We start from the raw sequence: 18773 nt of genomic DNA on the forward strand, positions 1-18773 counted from the left end.
AGGTTAAAATTCGAACATCGACTTTTTAAGGACCACCCCAATATGTATATACATATATGTATCAACGACTACAATTCATTACAGACAGACGACTAACCCTAATCTCGCGTCCACCCTTATACTAAAAATATAGTTTTAAGCACAAATTGTCATAGCAAGTGCCACTCTGTTATTGGAGTATGCATAAAATATTTGTATATTTTTTAGAAAAATTTAGTAAATTGTGAGCAATATTGTTGAAGTACTTTCGGTTGTTTTGTTCAACGAGTCTAGAAATATTTATGAAACTTAAATTTCACATGTCGGAAAGGGCGATAATTGTTTTCTTAGGCGTTAGTCGCCGTTTGATTTTTTTTTGCAGGTAAAAAACCAAACCGCATACTGTTGTTGTGCTGTTGTCGATTCGTTGTGATAATATAAAGACAAACGGTTCCATAAGAATATATACGTGTTTTTTTCTCGAATAATAAAAATTGTTTTTTTACCTTTCCGGTGCCCCTTTAAAATATTTCTAAAAAACTACCTATCAGCTCCCATAAAATGGAAGGGAGAGGGGAGTTCTACGAAACTCCAGGCCGTTTAAAAACTCTAAGAGATCCCTGAGAAATTTATCAAAATTTAAAAAAGAAAATTTAATTTAATATTTACTGTAAATGTTGGTTCTGTGTTTGGTTAGCCGTTGTTTTTGCTATCGAGACTCAGCTATAATGTGCAGTGTACATAATGGCCAGATGTTTTCACTAGCTCTGCTTGACAAAAAAGCGAATAACAAAATACGACGTAGGTATCTTACGCGATCAACTATACTTAACAATACTTTCCACAATAATAATGCTTTACACGTTAATTTCTCAGGTTAATTATTTTTAAGTCTTAGGGCAAAATCTGATCCACACCGCAAAAGGCGAAATAAATGCTTGGAAATTGATTAGGAAGGGTTAATGATATTTTGTTAGAACTATACTATATATTGTGTTCATTTTTCAAAAATGTACGGCGTGCCGCAATCAGGAAAGCCGAACGCCTGTAATAGGCAGATACCACCTCAACATAATGAACGTAGAAAATACATGTATTTTCAAGAGAGGGCGAATAAGAAAAATTCTAGGGATGGCTAATGCCCTCTTAGCAGTGTTGGACCAAATCACATGTTATCTAAATATATAGTGGCTGTTGTATCACTACAATGATTTATTAAGTTGTGTTTTCCGATTTATCAGGCTAGCTTCTACATACACATACAAGGCAAATTCCGAGGGACAGATGCCTCTCAGCCTAAGTACAATCTAAGTTGTAATACACGAGCAGACCAATATTTCACACGTGCATTGTTCAAATAATAACGTGTTTTCATTTTAAACTACAAATATATGAAGGTTACCCGTGTACGAATTTACCTATATAAACTATATGTAAACTATATACACATTTAAGAGTAGGTATATAAAAAACCCAGATATGTATAATATTCTGATGACTAAGGCTTTAAAAAATAAAGAAGCAATATGGGGTCAGAGCTCGTAGAATATGGACATAGTGTTGTTATTCACGATTTGTAGACAAATATAATGTTGTAAATAGCAAATGTAGATTATTATTTACAATCAAGGTAGGTTAGGTAGCTACAGTAGTAAACTTGTTGAGGTTGATTAAAATTCTAACTTAACACAGTTTTGTGATCCTAAACATAAACTAAACCGAAAGCCGTCAAATGAATTAATTCGAGATCGTTTAACAGCTCAAAGGTCTGGCCTTTGTTCTAGATTAAACATAATAGGCATAAGGCACTTTGTTAAATATTATTGCAGAAAAAGGATTAGTCAATTCTAATTAATTATAATACATCTTAATGTAATTTACGTTATTCGAATTTTAGTATTTCAATACCGTTAGGGTTGTTTCAAATTTCAATATTTGTAATCGTTGAAACAGTTTTTGTGAAACCATAGTAAAATTTAAAAAAAAAATACTATTTCGACGATAATATATTTTTTTATTTAAAAGTAGTGTGTAGAATAAAATAGTCTAAACGCCGCTTTCCGAGTAAGGTATGTACACGATAAATCACAAAAAAAAAAAAAATTGAACCTGTTGTGTACATAAATGAACATAGTTACACAACAAAAGCCTATTAGAATTCTTATTTTCTAGTTGAAGTATAAGCACAGCCATAAGTCGCAAGCAGTACATTTCGTTTCAATAGCTGAACAAGTCGTTTGTTGTCCAAGAACCTCTTACCAAGTCCACAATTTAAGTAAGTATTTCTATAAAACTCTAAAATGTTTAACTATGGGGCTTTCTGAGTCAAACCACACAGTCATCGGCCAGAACACCTCAAACTACTTTTGGCCTTAAAAAAGACTTTTATTTTATTGAAATTTTTACCCCTAATTTTTGCCCCAAAAGTAGAGGTTTTTTTAAGTTATTTCCAAAAAAAAAAGATTTCGGCCAGTTTTATATTTCTGAAATTTTTATCAGAAAATCAGAAACTTAAATCAAATCTCTTCGTCTAATAACGGGAGTGGGCCAAGATTTATTACTATTTTTTTTTTTAATCTGAAAAGAAAATTTTAATTTCAGTTTTCTTAATAAAAAAAAAAACAAAACATGTTTTGGAAAAATGTTTTGAATATGTTGGGTGTAAAAATTAAAAATGTTCCTACGAATAACATTAAAAATAATACTGGGGCATTGTGTAGACGCGTTGTGCCACGCGGCATCCGAGGTTAAGCTGAGTCCGTTACTGCTTGATTCAGAATAGGTGACCACCCGGGAAAATTTTCATTATTAAAAAAAATAGAAATTAATCTCGGACCACTCCCGTTATTTGACCAAAATATTTTATTTAAGACTCTGATTTTATGATAAAAAATTGTTTTTTCTAGTTATTTTATTATCCATTGTTGATCATCCTTTTACACAATCCACGTTTTGGAGACAATTCAATAAATGTTTTTGTTTTTTTTTCGTTATTTGGCTTGATGTGTACTTACGGATGTGTATTGAAAATTGGCGGTTTTTTAAATCGTTTTCATAATACCTCACAAAAGTAGATCTCTTATACATGCACAACAAGGATTAATAGAAATAAAAAAAAAATATTTCATCCGTAAAACTCAAAGAAGAAACATTCATCAAAATCATTTAGATTTTCAATCATAACTCAAAAAGTTTGAACAGTACAAATATGAAAAAAAATAACTGCGTAGGGAACTAAATTCATATACGTGTACAATTTTATTTAACATTTTTTTTAATCGTTAAAAATCAAATTTCAAAATTAAAAACAATTTTTTATTCTTTTAATTAGTTTTTAAGAAAAATATTAGGTAGTCACGTTCCAAATGAAAAAAAAATTGATTACAAAACCACAAAAAAACATAAAACTCGGATTACAGAAATTTGCAAATAATGATTTCTATTTTTATAAGAGCGTAGTTGCAGTCTAGAAAATAAATGCCGATATTTAATGCTGAAAATAGTTTGAATGCTAAAATGTAAGAAACATTTTTTTTCTTAATTGACTTACGAAAAAGCATTTATAATTTATTGTTTGTATGATAATTGTATACACATTATAAATCTAATATAAAAATTATACAAAAAATAAGTTTTCACCATCCGTGTATTTCGTCTTTTTGTTCATCGTTAAAAAAAATTAGTCTTAAGTGAAGAAAATGGCAATGTTAAAAAAAAAACTTTAATATTCCCTTTAAAAATTAAGTTAAAATTATGAGAAAATTTTTTTTTGCATGTTTTAAAGTTGTTAATTTGGACAATTTTAAAAACCTATCCCTGTTCTTATTAAGACTCTTAATGGTTCAACACGACACAACCACTGTCGTTATCTCGTTATTTTATCGTCCGCGTTATATTACCGTACCGAAGGTCAACTATGAATATATAAGGTCCAACTAACTGCAAATAATGAAGAGGACTGTTGTTTTTTAGATTCAGATTAAGTGTTGGTTTTTATGCAGTATACCGCCCCAAAATATATTTTATGTTACACAATTAGTGTAAAGGAACACTAATATTTTGCATATTGTTGTACTGTTATTCATTTAAAGAGATTCACGCTTGATTGTTGAAATTATCTAATACTAGATAATCTGCTTCGTGCTAATTTTAATTTTTCAGTTTATCAACTTGTAGCTCTAATTTTGTATAAAATATTTCATTATTTTTTTACTATGTTCAAATTAAGATATATTTAAAAATATATCTTAATTTGAATATATCTTTAATTGTTATTAAAAGTCATGAATGATAATACTTTATTTTATGACTAGATCAAATCTCGTGAACATTTAACATTGTGATAATGCTCCTATACTATTATTAAAAAAACACAATTTTTTAAATCTCAATCAAAGGTTATTGTTAAATATGTAAATGTAACAGACAACAGCTGACCGCTAGTGGCTATAAACGTTAGTTATATTTAGCTAATAAGCAATCTCCGTCCGCTCGATGCTTTGATTCCAATATGCCTAAACTCTACTGTACTAGTTCTCTCGGACAAAATCACTTTCAAATTATCGCTTTGATGCTTTTTGTAAATACAGCACCTCAATTTAATACTTTCTAACTTTGCTGGTTTATACTGTGCTTGGTTTGGACTTTCTCGAAAATACTAACTACCTATTTGCATCGAAGCGTTTTTTGGAAAGTGATTTTATCACTTTCAGATTTAAAAATTCCTGTAAACCTGTGACCTCCCCCGTCCCCACTATGCCCTGACCCCACTGTACTGGTTTTTTTTATAACGGTAATAACTATACTTCTAAAGATATTTTTTTAAAACGGATTTCATATTTTCTAAAACGTTATCTTCTTTCCACTATTATTTCTCTAATAGTTTCGCTTTAAATCCTCATGGGTTGAATAAGAACCATTATGCGTAGTCAAGTTTAGACACTTGGAAATTAAGTGGATACAAACTCTAACTTAAATAACAACATTTAGCTAAATACTTTTACCTAATTTCCATTTTGGAATCCTCGGTATAGTAAACTTAGTTTAATTTTGGCTAAATAATCAACATTTCGAGTTTGACTTCTATCTTATATACAAAAAATCAGTTAGTGTGTAATATTGTAGGTCAAGTAGAAAAATGTTTATACGTATATACTCGTATGTATATATTTAAAACATTAAAATGGCCCTGCAGAACTATAACTTTCTTATCTCTTAACCAGAGGTAACTGTGACTTATACAAAATGTTTTTATTTATTATTATTCGCAGATAAAAATGAAACTCTTCTGTTTATTATTCTCTTTATTCTTGGTGGAAAGTTTGGCATATTATTATGGTAGGTATTTTATTTTTACAGTTATCAAATTAAGGTAGTTACAATTTAAAAACAAAAAAAATATTACACTTTTTTACAGATCGTTATGTGAAATTAGTTCACCTCACAAGTCAGTAACATTTTCAATTTAAAAAAAAATGATTTGTAAGTTTTTAAAATTCACTGTTTATATACATATTTTTTTAAATATGTATCACAGATATGGGCATCAGGCGTGCTTATCTTAAGAATGATTTAAGAGTACGAGGTAGATCTGGAGCAAGTAAGATATTATACTCCAAATAATATACTAATATATATAGAAGCTTTGTCTTACCTAATTTGATTTAGTTTCAATATTTTAGTATAGCAAAAATCTTCATTTGCTTATTTTAGATAGATTGGAGCATCTAATTGAGACAATAGTTGAGGAAATCAATACCGAACTTATACACCAAGATTTCCGTAATCATAGTTATAATAATGATAAAAAATATCAAGACATAAGTAGAAAAAAATATTTGAAAATTATATAAAAACTTCACTTTATGCAACTGATGAGTTTTATAATTATTATATTTTTCACCGAAATTTGAATAGAAGTTCTATGAAAAAATACTGATGTTAGCCCTACCAACGTCGTCTGATTAATATATTTTATTCTCATCGCCTGAACTGCATCAACTAGTTTATATAATATAGTTTTTTCTACTTTGACTTTCGTCTTATAATTTATAAATATATAATGTAATAACTAAAAATTTACTATAGCAAATTCAATTCAATATCATTTATCTATTTAATGTTAATTTCAGGTAAAATTTGTTTGTTGTTGGCTGTACCGGGTAATAGATTTTGTTAAATTTTATAAAATTAATTCCAATATTGATTTCTCCAAAGAGATTCTCATCGTATTGAATATAAAGTGGAGCATACTTCTTCTAAATTATTGCACACATGTTTTTTCTCCCTTGAAATTCGTCTTCCTGTTTATAATAGAATAGAAAATTAAATGCAATAACATTAATTTTTGTGTTATTGATTTCAGACCATGATGAAATTCTCTTTATGCCAGGTAATAATTTCCATTGCACTTTATGGAAGCATTTCCAAACAGATGTTTGATATCATTTATGCACACAAGATGTTTGTATTAATTTCAGAACATCCAGATCTTTATTACAGTAAAAACCCTTTTTATATTTTATATTTTATATATCAAAACAAAGTAAAAACCTTTTTTTTTATATAATATTTATTATACTTATAGCATGTTTATTGTTTATAATTACTTTAAGAATAATAATATGTACCTATTCACAAATACCAATATGATATATCGGTTTCAATAATAAAATTTAAGTGGGTACATTAAAATGTATTTAGTTTTATATTTTAGAAGCCAATCTATACTTTGACAAAATGCTTCAAGACTTAAATACTATAGCAGGTAAACATAAAAAAGAATGAATTTTTTTATTTAAAAAAAAAATAGTTACATATTCTTTTAGTGTTTTATTAAAACTAAAAGAAAAAATGAAGCCATAAAGCTATATATGTTAATCTTTCGAAATAAAATTGAAACCGTTTATTTAAAAGTTGTTATAAGATATCAATTTACATTTATACAATAATTGTTTGCATTAATTATTATTGATCTAATTAACCTAAGTTATAAAGTGAATTCTATGTATAAAATATATAAACCGGGACTTATTAACTGCAAAATATGTTTGATGTGTATGTTACAGGAGTTGATATGGAAGGATGTAGTTATCCATGTAATTACGATTTGTTTGATATTCATAAATAGCCTTAAAAGCTTGTTTTAGAGTTGATCGTTGCTTAATTTAATTTATTTTTTCTTTATAAGGCAGAAAAAAATTGTAATAAATTCAACTTTTTGTTGAGAAGGGGGAGAGAAAGTGAGTTTACAGTGTTAACGTGCAGGTAATAAATTCTTTGGGATTTGAAGTATAGAAAGAGTACATTTGCCGAGGTTCAACAATAATATGTGGTTGTACAAAAAGTTAGTTGTATCACAATTAGCGAATAATATACTATTTATCTTAATTATTTCTTTGCAACACAGTCTTTTATAATTATTGTCATAGATGAATATACACTGAAACAACTTGCAAACGATACAAGAAAATTAGTTGCTTGGTCTTTAAAAAGTATAATCGGACGTCGTATGTTAGGTAAATATTATTATGGAGTTGTATGGTATTTATCGCTATTAATATATATATATATATATGTTTTATGATATTTAATGTGAACAATTGGATACAACTAAATTTAATTTTTAACAATTGTATCCTACACCACAAACAAAAGTATAAAAAAAACTAGTTTTACTAGTTTTTTTTTATAGTAAACTAATAAAAGCAAATTAAAAAAAAAAATTTACTTTTTAGGTGAATCTGTGCGGGTAGATGATACTGAGTCTTTAATAGCGAAGTGTCTATTGCTTGGAATATATTTTAGTACCCAATCTCCTGAATCATACATAAAACAAGTTGATATTGACTCAAGAAGCCGTACATGTATCACAACGGATACAAAAAATATCCAAAAGAGATACAGGAAAATCGAAGGCACGTGGTTTGAAATACACTCAGGTGAACAACGAGGAGAATCACTCGAGGCACAATTACAATATGGATATCCACAAGTTCAACCCACATACTAACCTAATGTCAGAAAAACACTGGCATCCGTATTCTGTTCTTTACATAATATATTATAGTTTATCTTATTATTATCACTATAATCACTATAAAATCAGAAATTTAAAAATATTATACATATATTTAAGCTGACGGGAAAACAACTGTCTTAGGATTTTTTCTATAACATATTTCACATAATACATTTTTTGTACAGTAAGTACGTAATGCTAAAAGCCAATTTCTGTATCATGTCATGTCTACCGAAAAAATAAATTATTACCGAATAAGTAAAGTTGTATTTTTTCATCTAATCTATTTCAACTATTTATTACTGCTTCTAAATCCTTTCCTTATATTTTTATCTTTATTAAATGATTGTGCAAATTTGGGTGACAAGTTTATAGTTAATATTTCTAATAGTTAATGCTTCTTAATGGTTATTGTATGGAGATTTGATGTTAGAGGTAACAAACCAATACGGAGTTCTAATGATGAGTGACTAAATAAAACAGTCCAGTATATATTATATACGAATAGCCAGTTATGGAAAAAATATCTTTCTTATTTAAAAATAAATAGGTAATAGTAATTAATAATAATTATACGTTTAATATAAGTATTATGTAATAATAATTACTAATAACAAACTACAAGAAGTCGTTTTACGCCATTTACCGTTATTATTCATATTTTGACATAATATGTAATAATACTACAGTAATTTAAGAATATATGATATTGTTTTGACATGATAACGCCCGCTGCGGCAGTTCACTGCCGATTCTTTTCCATGATTGAGATAGTATGTATTATTTTGATTTCAAACTTCATATTTAACGTCCAAAGATGGTTGCCTATTATTTTCTAAATTAGTAGATGATGATGTGAGAATTTAATTTTTTTAACACAATCAATTTTATGAAAAGGCAACCGAGTACTTAAGAACAATCATAATAATATTATGTATAACCATAGAGAAAAAAAAAAGCTTGCTTATAATGCACAAACGGAACAAGTGGTGAATAGATAACACGGGCGTGGCACATTTAGTTGAATTTTGCAAATTATAGAAGTTCCAAAACGTATTATGGTTGATTTTGACTGAGCATTGAGTTTTATTAATAAACAAGCTGTCCTCACTCGGCGTTGCCTGGGATTTAGTTTGTCAGGGCTGAGTAAAATAATAGTAAGAAAGATAAAAAAAAGTCAGTACTCCAGATTGTATATTTTAAAGCTTTAGTATACCCCGTCTCGGCTTTTTTTTGGATCTACATGATATGTACATTACATTACATAGATTATGTCCCCCTGTTACTCAAAGGTTCCAGTCCTAGTCCCGGATCCCGTTCCAACCGTGAAAAGTGTCCCCAGAATCGTGGTACATAGAATCGGCCTGTTCCTTTTATCACCTACCATTCGCTGGAGTACCGTGGTTACAAACCAAGTGTTTATTTTGGGTAAGCAACAAAAAATATTTTGTATTTAAAGTAGAAAATTCGTATTTGAGGCCACCCTTAGGGGTGGAATTTTCGAAAAGAACTACGCCAGTTACCTCTGCATGAGTGTATTCAACAACTTCCCTAAGTTTCATGGTGACCAGATGAATGGATAAAGGACACACACACATACATTCATTTTTATATATATTATATATAGATAATTTATAATCTCGAAATCTTGTAGTTTTACATTTGTCACGTATATTAGCAAAATTTTAATACGATTTGGGTATTTTTAAAGATTTGAACATAATATGGTGAGCATTTTGTTTTTCTTTAATTGCAATTTTTAGTTCTTTACTAAACCAAAAAGGGTATGATATCTTATGTCTACGAATCTTAGGAATACAATTGTTTATCACAATCTATGTGAAAGTAATATAATTGTGTTCAATATAATATTACATTTTCTTCAAAAGCAAAATAACAGATGAAGTAAAATTGATAAGTAGTATCTACATTTTGAATATTTCAAGATCATATAATGGGGATGGGGTGGGAGATAGGGAGTAGGAGATAAGGGTAAGAGATAGTGTGTAGGGGATAAGGATAAGATATAGGAGATAAGAGATATGTTGTACGTTCAACTTTCAAATTAGAACTAAATGATAAATTCAAAATAGTTTAAGGGCCCAAATTATTTATGAATTGTTTAAAGCCAGATATTAAACATGTCAATATTAGCCAGAAACTTGATGTTTTAATATCCTAGCTTGTTACTGCTTCTTAATATACTATATCATTATCTATAATTCCACCACTACTCTACATTTTTTCGGTACTTCAAAAAGACATGAAAATGCTCTTTCGTGGTTGCAGACTCGGCTGAAAAACGTTTGCATTCGTTTACTTATTGTACACACGTTTTAACTAAAAATGCACCCATGCACATTATAATGCAAACTTATGGCTACTTCTTGAACTATTTTGACGTTCAGGTCTGAACAATTTTAAATTAAAAAATAAAAAAGCAATGTGGGGTCAGGGCTCGTAGAATATGGACATATTGTTGTTATTCACAATTTGTAGACAAATATGATGTTGTCAAATCCATTAATTCGAAATCGTTTAACAACTCAAAGGTCTAGCCTTTGTTCTAGATTAAACATAATAAGCATAAGGCACTTTGTTTTAAATTATTGCAGAAAAATGATTAGCCAATTCTAATTAATTATAATACATCATAATATAATTTACGTTATTCGATTTTTAGTATTTCAATACCGTTAGGGTTGTTTTAAATTTCAATATTTGTAACCGTTGAAAAAGTTTTTGTGAAACCATAGTAAAATTTAAAAAAAAAATACTATTCCGACGATAATATATTTTTTTATTTAAAAGTAGTGTGTAGAATAAAATAGTCTAAACGCCGCTTTCCGAGTAAGGTATGTACACGATAAATCACAAAAAAAAAAAATTGAACCTGTTGTGTACATAAATGAACATAGTTACACAACAAAAGCCTATTAGAATTCTGATTTTCTGGTTGAAGTTTAAGCCCAGCCATAATGCGCAAGCAGTACATTTCGTTTCAATAGCTGAACAAGTCGTTTAATGTCCAAGAACCTCTTACCAAGTCCACAATTTAAGTAAGTATTTCTATAAAACTCTAAAATGTTTAACTATGGGGCTTTCTGAGTCAAACCACACAGTCATCGGCCAGAACACCTCAAACTACTTTTGGCCTTAAAAAGACTTTTATTTTATTGAAATTTTTACCCCTAATTTTTGCCCCAAAAGTAGAGGTTTTTTTAAGTTATTTCCAAAAAAAAAAGATTTCGGCCAGTTTTATATTTCTGAAATTTTTATCAGAAAATCAGAAACTTAAATCAAATCTCTTCGTCTAATAACGGGAGTGGGCCAAGATTTATTACTATTTTTTTTTTTTAATCTGAAAAGAAAATTTTAATTTCAGTTTTCTTAATAAAAAAAAAAACAAAACATGTTTTGGAAAAATGTTTTGAATATGTTGGGTGTAAAAATTAAAAATGTTCCTACGAATAACATTAAAAATAATACTGGGGCATTGTGTAGACGCGTTGTGCCACGCGGCATCCGAGGTTAAGCTGAGTCCGTTACTGCTTGATTCAGAATAGGTGACCACCCGGGAAAATTTTCATTATTAAAAAAAATAGAAATTAATCTCGGACCACTCCCGTTATTTGACCAAAATATTTTATTTAAGACTCTGACTTTATGATAAAAAATTTTTTTTCTAGTTATTTTATTATCCATTGTTGATCATCGTTTTACACAATCCACGTTTTGGAGACAATTCTATAAATGTTTTTGGTTTTTTTTCATTATTTGGCTTGATGTGTACTTACGGATGTGTATTGAAAATGGGCTGTTTTTTAAATCGTTTTCATAATACCTCACAAAAGTAGATCTCTTATACATGCACAACCAGGATTAATAGAAATTTAAAAAAAATGTTTCATCCGTAAAACTCAAAGAAAAAACATTCATCAAAATCATTTAGATTTTCAATCATAACTCAAAAAGTTTGAACAGTACAACGATAAACAAAAATAACTGTGTAGGGAACTAAATTCATATACGTGTACAATTTTATTTAAAATTTTTTTTAATCGTTAAAAATCAAATTTCAAAATTAAAAACAATTTTTTATTCTTTTAATTAATTTTTAAGAAAAATATTAGGTAGTCATGTTCCAAATGAAAAAAAAATTGATTACAAAACCACAAAAAAACATAAAAATCGGATTACAGAAATTTGCAAATAATGATTTCTATTTTTATAAGAGCGTAGCTGCGGTCTAGAAAATAAATGCCGATTTTTAATGCTGAAAATAGTTTGAATGCTAAAATGTAAGAAACATTTTTTTTCTTATTTGACTTACGAAAATGCATTTATAATTTATTGTTTGTATGATAATTGTATACACATTATAAATCTAATATAAATATTTTACAAAAAATAAGTTTTCACCATCCACAGTGTTTCGTTTTTTTGTTCATCGTTAAAAAAAATTAGTCGTAAGTGAAGAAAATGGCAATGTTAAAAAAAAAACTTTAATATTCCCTTTAAAAATTAAGTTAAAATTATGAGAAAATTTTTTTTTGCATGTTTTTAAGTTGTTAATTTGGACGATTTTAAAAACCTATCCCTGTTCTTATTAAGACTCTTAATGGTTCGACACGACACAACCACTGTCGTTATCTCGTTATTTTATCGTCCGCGTTATATTACCGTACCGAAGGTCAACTATGAATATATAAGGTCCAACTACCTGCAAATAATGAAGAGGACTGTTGTTTTTTAGATCCAGATTAAGTGTTGGTTTTTATGCAGTATACCGCCCCAAAATATATTTTATGTTACACAATTTGTTTAAAGGAACACTAATATTTTGCATATTGTTGTACTGTTATTCATTTAAAGAGTTTCACGCTTGATTGTTGAAATTATCTAATACTAGATAATCTGCATCGTGCTAATTTTAATTTTTCAGTTTATCAACTTGTAGCTCTGATTTTGTATAAAATATTTCATTATTTTATTAATATGTTCAAACTAAGATATATTTTTAATAACAATTAAAAGTCATGAATGATAATACTTTATTTTATGACTAGATCAAATCTCGTGAACATTTAACTTTGTGATAATGCTCCTATACTGTTATTAAAAAAACACAATTTTTTAAATCTCAATAAAAGGTTATTGTTAAATATGTAAATGTAACAGACAACAGCTGACCGCTAGTAGCTATAAACGTTAGTTATATTTAGCTAATAAGTAATCTCCGTCCGCTCGATGCTTTGATTCCAATATGCCTAAACTCTACTGTACTAGTTCTCTCGGACAAAATCACTTTCAAATTATCGCTTTGATGCTTTTTGTAAATACAGCACCTCAATTTAATACTCGAAAATACTAACTACCTATTTGCATCGAAGCGTTTTTTGGAATGTGATTTTATCACTTTCAGATTTAAAAATTCCTGTAAACCTGTGACCTCCCCCGTCCACACTATGCCCTGACCCCACTGTACTGGTTTTTTTTATAACGGTAAGAACTATACTTCTAAAGATATTTTTTTAAAACGGATTTGATATTTTCTAAAACTTATCTTCTTTCCACTATTAACTCTCTAATAGTTTCGCTTTAAATCCTCATGGGTTGAACAAGAACCATTATGCGTAGTCAAGTTTAGACGCTTGGAAATTAAGTGGATACAAACTCTAACTTAAATAACAACATTTAGCTAAATACTTTTACCTAATTTCCATTTTGAGTAGTGTAACCTAAGTTTTGTACTATGCTATTTAAATAGTCAACAGGCTTACTTTCATTTTTGAGAATCCTCGGTATAGTAAACTTACTGTAATTTTGGCTAAATAATCAGCATTTCGAGTTTGACTTCTATCTTATATACAAAAAATCAGTTAGTGTGTAATATTATAGGTCAAGTAGAAAAATGTTTATACGTATATACTCGTATGTATATATTTAAAACATTAAAATGGCCCTGCAGAACTATAACTTTCTTATCTCTTAACCAGAGGTAACTGTGACTTATATAAAATGTTTTTATTTAATATTATTCGCAGATAAAAATGAAACTCTTCTGTTTATTATTCTCTTTATTCTTCGTGGAAGGTTTGGCAATTCATTAGTGGTAGTTATTTTATTTTCACAGTTATCAAATTAAGGTAGTTAAAATTAAAAAAAAAAAATATTACACTTTTTTACAGATCGTTATGTGAAATTAGTTCACCTCACAAGTCAGTAACATTTTCAATTTAAAAAAAAATGATTTGTAAGTTTTTAAAATTCACTGTTTGTATACATATTTTTTTAATTATGTATCACAGATATGGGCATCAGGCATGCTTATCTTAAGAATGATTTAAGAGTACGAGGTAGATCTGGAGCAAGTAAGATATTAAACTCCAAATAATATACTAATATATATATAGAAGCTTTGTCTTACCTAATTTGATTTAGTTTCAATATTTTAGTATAGCAAAAATCTTCATTTGCTTATTTTAGATAGATTGGAGCATCTAATTGAGACAATGGTTGAGGAAATCAATACCGAACTTATACACCAAGATTTCCGTAATCATAGTTATAATAATGATAAAAAATATCAAGACATAAGTAGGAAAAAATATTTGAAAATTATATAAAAACTTCACTTTATGCAACTGATGAGTTTTATAATTATTATATTTTTCACCGAAATTTGAATAGAAGTTTTATGAAAAAATACTGATGTTAGCCTATCAACCTCGTCTGATTAATATATTTTATTCTCATCGCCTGAACTGCATCAACTAGTCTATATAATATAGTTTTTTCTACTTTGACTTTCGTCTTATAATTTATAAATATATAATGTAATAACTAAAAATTTACTATAGCAAATTCAATTCAATATCATTTATCTATTTAATGTTAATTTCAGGTAAAATTTGTTTGTTGTTGGCTGTACCGGGTAATAGATTTTGTTAAATTTTATAAAATTAATTCCAATATTGATTTCTCCAAAGAGATTCTCATCGTATTAAATATAAAGTGGAGCATACTTCTTCTAAATTATTGCACACATGTTTTTTCTTCCTTGAAATTCGTCTTCCTGTTTATAATAGAATAGAAAATTAAATGCAATAACATTAATTTTTGTGTTATTGATTTCAGACCATGATGAAATTCTCTTTATGCCAGGTAATAATTTCCATTGCACTTTATGGAAGCATTTCCAAACAGATGTTTGATATCATTTATGCACACAAGATGTTTGTATTAATTTCAGAACATCCAGATCTTTATGACAGTAAAAACCCTTTTTATAATTTATATATATATTTACTTTTAGAAAAATCATTTGTACCTATTCACAAATACCAATATGATATATCGGTTTCAATAATACAATTTAAGTGGGTACATTAAAATGTATTTTGTTTTAAATTTTAGAAGCCAATCTATACTTTAACAAAATGCTTCAAGACTTAAATACTATAGCAGGTAAACATAAAAAAGAATGATTTTTTTTATTTAAAAAAAAAATAGTTGCATATTCTTGTAGTGTTTCATTAAAACTAAAAGAAAAAATGAAGCCATAAAGCTATATATGTTAGTCTTTCGAAATAAAATTTAAACCGTTTATTTAAAAGTTATTATAAGATATCAATTTACATTTATACAATAATTGTTTGCATTAATTAATATTGATCTAATTAACCTAAGTTATAAAGTGAATACTATGTATAAAATATATAAACCGGGACTTATTAACTGCAAAATATGTTTGATGTGTATGTTACAGGAGTTGATATGGAAGGATGTAGTTATCCATGTAATTACGATTTGTTTGATATTCATAAATAGCCTTAAAAGCTTGTTTTAGAGTTGATCTTTGCTTAATTTAATTTATTTTATTTTATATGGCAGAAAAAAATTGTATTAAATTCAACTTTTTGTTGAGAAGGGGGAGAGAAAGTGGGACTACAGTGTTAATGTGCAGGTAATAAATTCTTTGGGATTTGAAGTATAGAAAGAGTACATTTGCTGAGGTTCAACAATAATAAGTGGTTGTACAAAAAGTTAGTTGTATCACAATTAGCGAATAATATACTATTTATCTTAATTATTTCTTTGCAACACAGTCTTTTATAATTATTGTCATAGATGAATATTCACTGAAACAACTTGCAAACGATACAAGAAAATTAGTTGCTTGGTCTTTAAAAAGTATAATCGGACGTCGTATGTTAGGTAAATATTATTATGGAGTTGTATGGTATTTATCGCTATTAATATATATATATATATGTTTTATGATATTTAATGTGGACAATTGGATACAACTAAATTTAATTTTTAACAATTGTATCCTACACCGCAAACAAAAGTATAAAAAAAACTAGTTTTACTAGTTTTTTTTTATAGTAAACTAGTAAAAGCAAATTAAAAAAAAAATTTACTTTTTAGGTGAATCTGTGCGGGTAGATGATACTGAGTCTTTAATAGCGAAGTGTCTATTGCTTGGAATATATTTTAGTACCCAATCTCCTGAATCATACATAAAACAAGTTGATATTGACTCAAGAAGCCGTACATGTATCACAACGGATACAAGAAATATCCAAAAGAGATACAGGAAAATCGAAGGCACGTGGTTTGAAATACACTCAGGTGAACAACGAGGAGAATCACTCGAGGCACAATTACAATATGGATATCCACGAGTTCAACCCACATACTAACCTAATGTCAGAAAAACACTGGCATCCGTATTCTGTTCTTTACATAATATATTATAGTTTATCTTATTATTATCACTATAATCACTATAAAATCAGAAATTTAAAAATATTATACATATATTTAAGCTGACGGGAAAACAACTGTCTTAGGATTTTTTCTATAACATATTTCACATAATACATTTTTTGTACAGTAAGTACGTAATGCTAAAAGCCAATTTCTGTATCATGTCATGTCTACCGAAAAAATAAATTATTACCGAATAAGTAAAGTTGTATTTTTTCATCTAATCTATTTCAACTATTTATTACTGCTTCTAAATCCTTTCCTTATATTTTTACCTTTATTAAATGATTGTGCAAATTTGGGTGACAAGTTTATAGTTAATATTTCTAATAGTTAATGCTTCTTAATGGTTATTGTATGGAGATTTGATGTTAGAGGTAACAAACCAATACGGAGTTCTAATGATGAGTGACTAAATAAAACAGTCCAGTATATATTATATACGAATAGCCAGTTATGGAACAAATAACCTGACTGGTCAACCACAATGGTATTGAATTGACTTAAAATTTTTATTGAAATAAGAACAATGCAGTGTACGAAAACTTATCCTACATAATATTTTAAATCAAGAAGATTGCCGATTTCATTTTTTTTTTTCCAACGCATTATTGTGTGGTAAATTCCAAATTAGTAAATTTGTTTCTGTGGATGTGTATTGATTTAAAGAAGTGTTTTTTGTGAGCTTTAACTAATGTTTTAATATTCACATTGCTACGAAACTAAAAAAAAAGACACTAAAATCAATGAAAATGTATTGTGGTTATGCACATAAATTCAAGGTCTCTTATATAATGTTTTTCTATACAATTTTTACTAAGCTTAAACCGGAGAACAACTGATAGTTATCCTACAATAATGATTATAATAAAAAAATAATTGCACCAAAATATGGTTATAAAAAAACTTTTGCCTAATTTGGTTTACTAACTTAATTAATTTGGCTAACTATTTATTTAGCAAATAGTGTTATTTAATAAATTAGCAAGTTCTAAACTAATTAATTTGCAATTTGGTTGACTTGCAAATTCTATAACACAACTTGCAAATTAAATATTAAGTATATTGTTTTTTTAATATGATTTTGAACACATTTAGTGGACTTGCAAACAGTGTTGAGATTTATCTAAATTAAAATATTGTCATTATTTTACGTCTATTTGGTTATCTAGATAACTTTTAAGTTATTATCTTGTCCCAACACTGCTTGCTATTTTTTATACTAAAATGGCAAATTTAATGTTTTTATTGAGTTTTTCATGTTAAAAGATGAATCTTAATACATATGTTATGTGATTTTATACAATTTTCAACACATAATTTGAAAATTCATATACTAGACTGGCTACAGCTTTCTATTCGATAGCTGTCAACAACTGGTATCCGAATTATATTTGCATTAAGATGTAGGTTTTTTTTAATAATGGACTAATTCCTAATTGCCGGAAAACTGTGTTTTTTGCAGATATAAAATCTTAAAAAAAAAATGATCAAATCATGCCAGTATTTCTGCGGATACCATTTAGAGTGGTCCCAGTAAGTTTTGAGTGCTCAAGTACGATAGTCATGCTTAAGGTTATGTTATCATTTGTTTTGCGGACTATTAAAAGCTGGTTAGGTTTGAAAAATAATAACTATATGTGCAAATCGTATGAGAATAGTATATTGTTTGGTTCGATAAAATTTTCAAGTTTAGACGATTTGCTATGACCTTCGAATTTTCAATGTAAAAAGTAACACTAAGGTATGCACAAAAAAAAAAATTTTAAGAATTTCGAACATTGACAGTTTTATGTATTGTTTTTGTCGTTAGATCGACGTATTTTTCTGCTTAAATTTTTTTTGAATATTTTTCGGTGGCAAAAAAAATGTACTAAAACATTCTTATGTGTGCACAAATGCCGAAATTGTATGTTTTTCGAAATATATTCGATTTATTATAATCTTAGCATTTTCAATATTAAAAGTCTTATCAAAAAAAAATATTGCACATGGA

The 18773-nt window shown here is 27.9% G+C and overlaps 1 protein-coding gene across 23 annotated transcripts; it reads left to right on the top strand.

Moving 5' to 3' along the window:
• Positions 1-2161: 2161 nt before the first annotated feature.
• LOC126841500 (uncharacterized) lies at positions 2162-16962 on the top strand. Of its 23 annotated transcripts, none has more exons than XM_050578019.1 (12): positions 2162-2254; positions 5250-5316; positions 5396-5425; positions 5516-5578; positions 5692-5769; positions 6111-6140; positions 6344-6370; positions 6459-6479; positions 6695-6745; positions 7047-7076; positions 7410-7496; positions 16436-16962. In XM_050578019.1, the coding sequence occupies exons 2-12, from the start codon at positions 5256-5258 to the stop codon at positions 16708-16710; spliced, it is 753 nt and encodes a 250-aa protein (XP_050433976.1). In that variant the 5' UTR covers positions 2162-2254; positions 5250-5255; the 3' UTR covers positions 16711-16962. The 23 variants fall into 23 exon arrangements, with proteins under 23 accessions (XP_050433976.1, XP_050433977.1, XP_050433978.1 ...); XM_050578020.1 differs by lacking the exon at positions 7410-7496 and adding an exon at positions 16133-16219; XM_050578021.1 differs by lacking the exons at positions 7047-7076; positions 7410-7496 and adding exons at positions 15771-15800; positions 16133-16219.
• Positions 16963-18773: the final 1811 nt, after the last annotated feature.

This window comes from Adelges cooleyi, unplaced genomic scaffold, assembly GCF_023614345.1.
Source record: "Adelges cooleyi isolate 19-005CV unplaced genomic scaffold, UGA_ACOO_1.1 ACOO_flye_CR_arks_rails_tigmint_CR_PRNA_384, whole genome shotgun sequence".
NCBI classification, from domain to species: Eukaryota; Metazoa; Arthropoda; class Insecta; order Hemiptera; family Adelgidae; genus Adelges; species Adelges cooleyi.

Excerpts from the sequence above, each read along its gene's own strand:
- LOC126841500 (XM_050578019.1), top strand. The coding sequence starts at position 5,256 with ATGAAACTCTTCTGTTTATTATTCTCTTTATTCTTGGTGGAAAGTTTG. Across the intron at positions 5,770-6,110 it reads CCAAGATTTCCGTAATCATA|GTAAAATTTGTTTGTTGTTG; the intron begins GTTATAATAATG and ends TGTTAATTTCAG. Across the intron at positions 6,746-7,046 it reads AGACTTAAATACTATAGCAG|GAGTTGATATGGAAGGATGT; the intron begins GTAAACATAAAA and ends TGTATGTTACAG.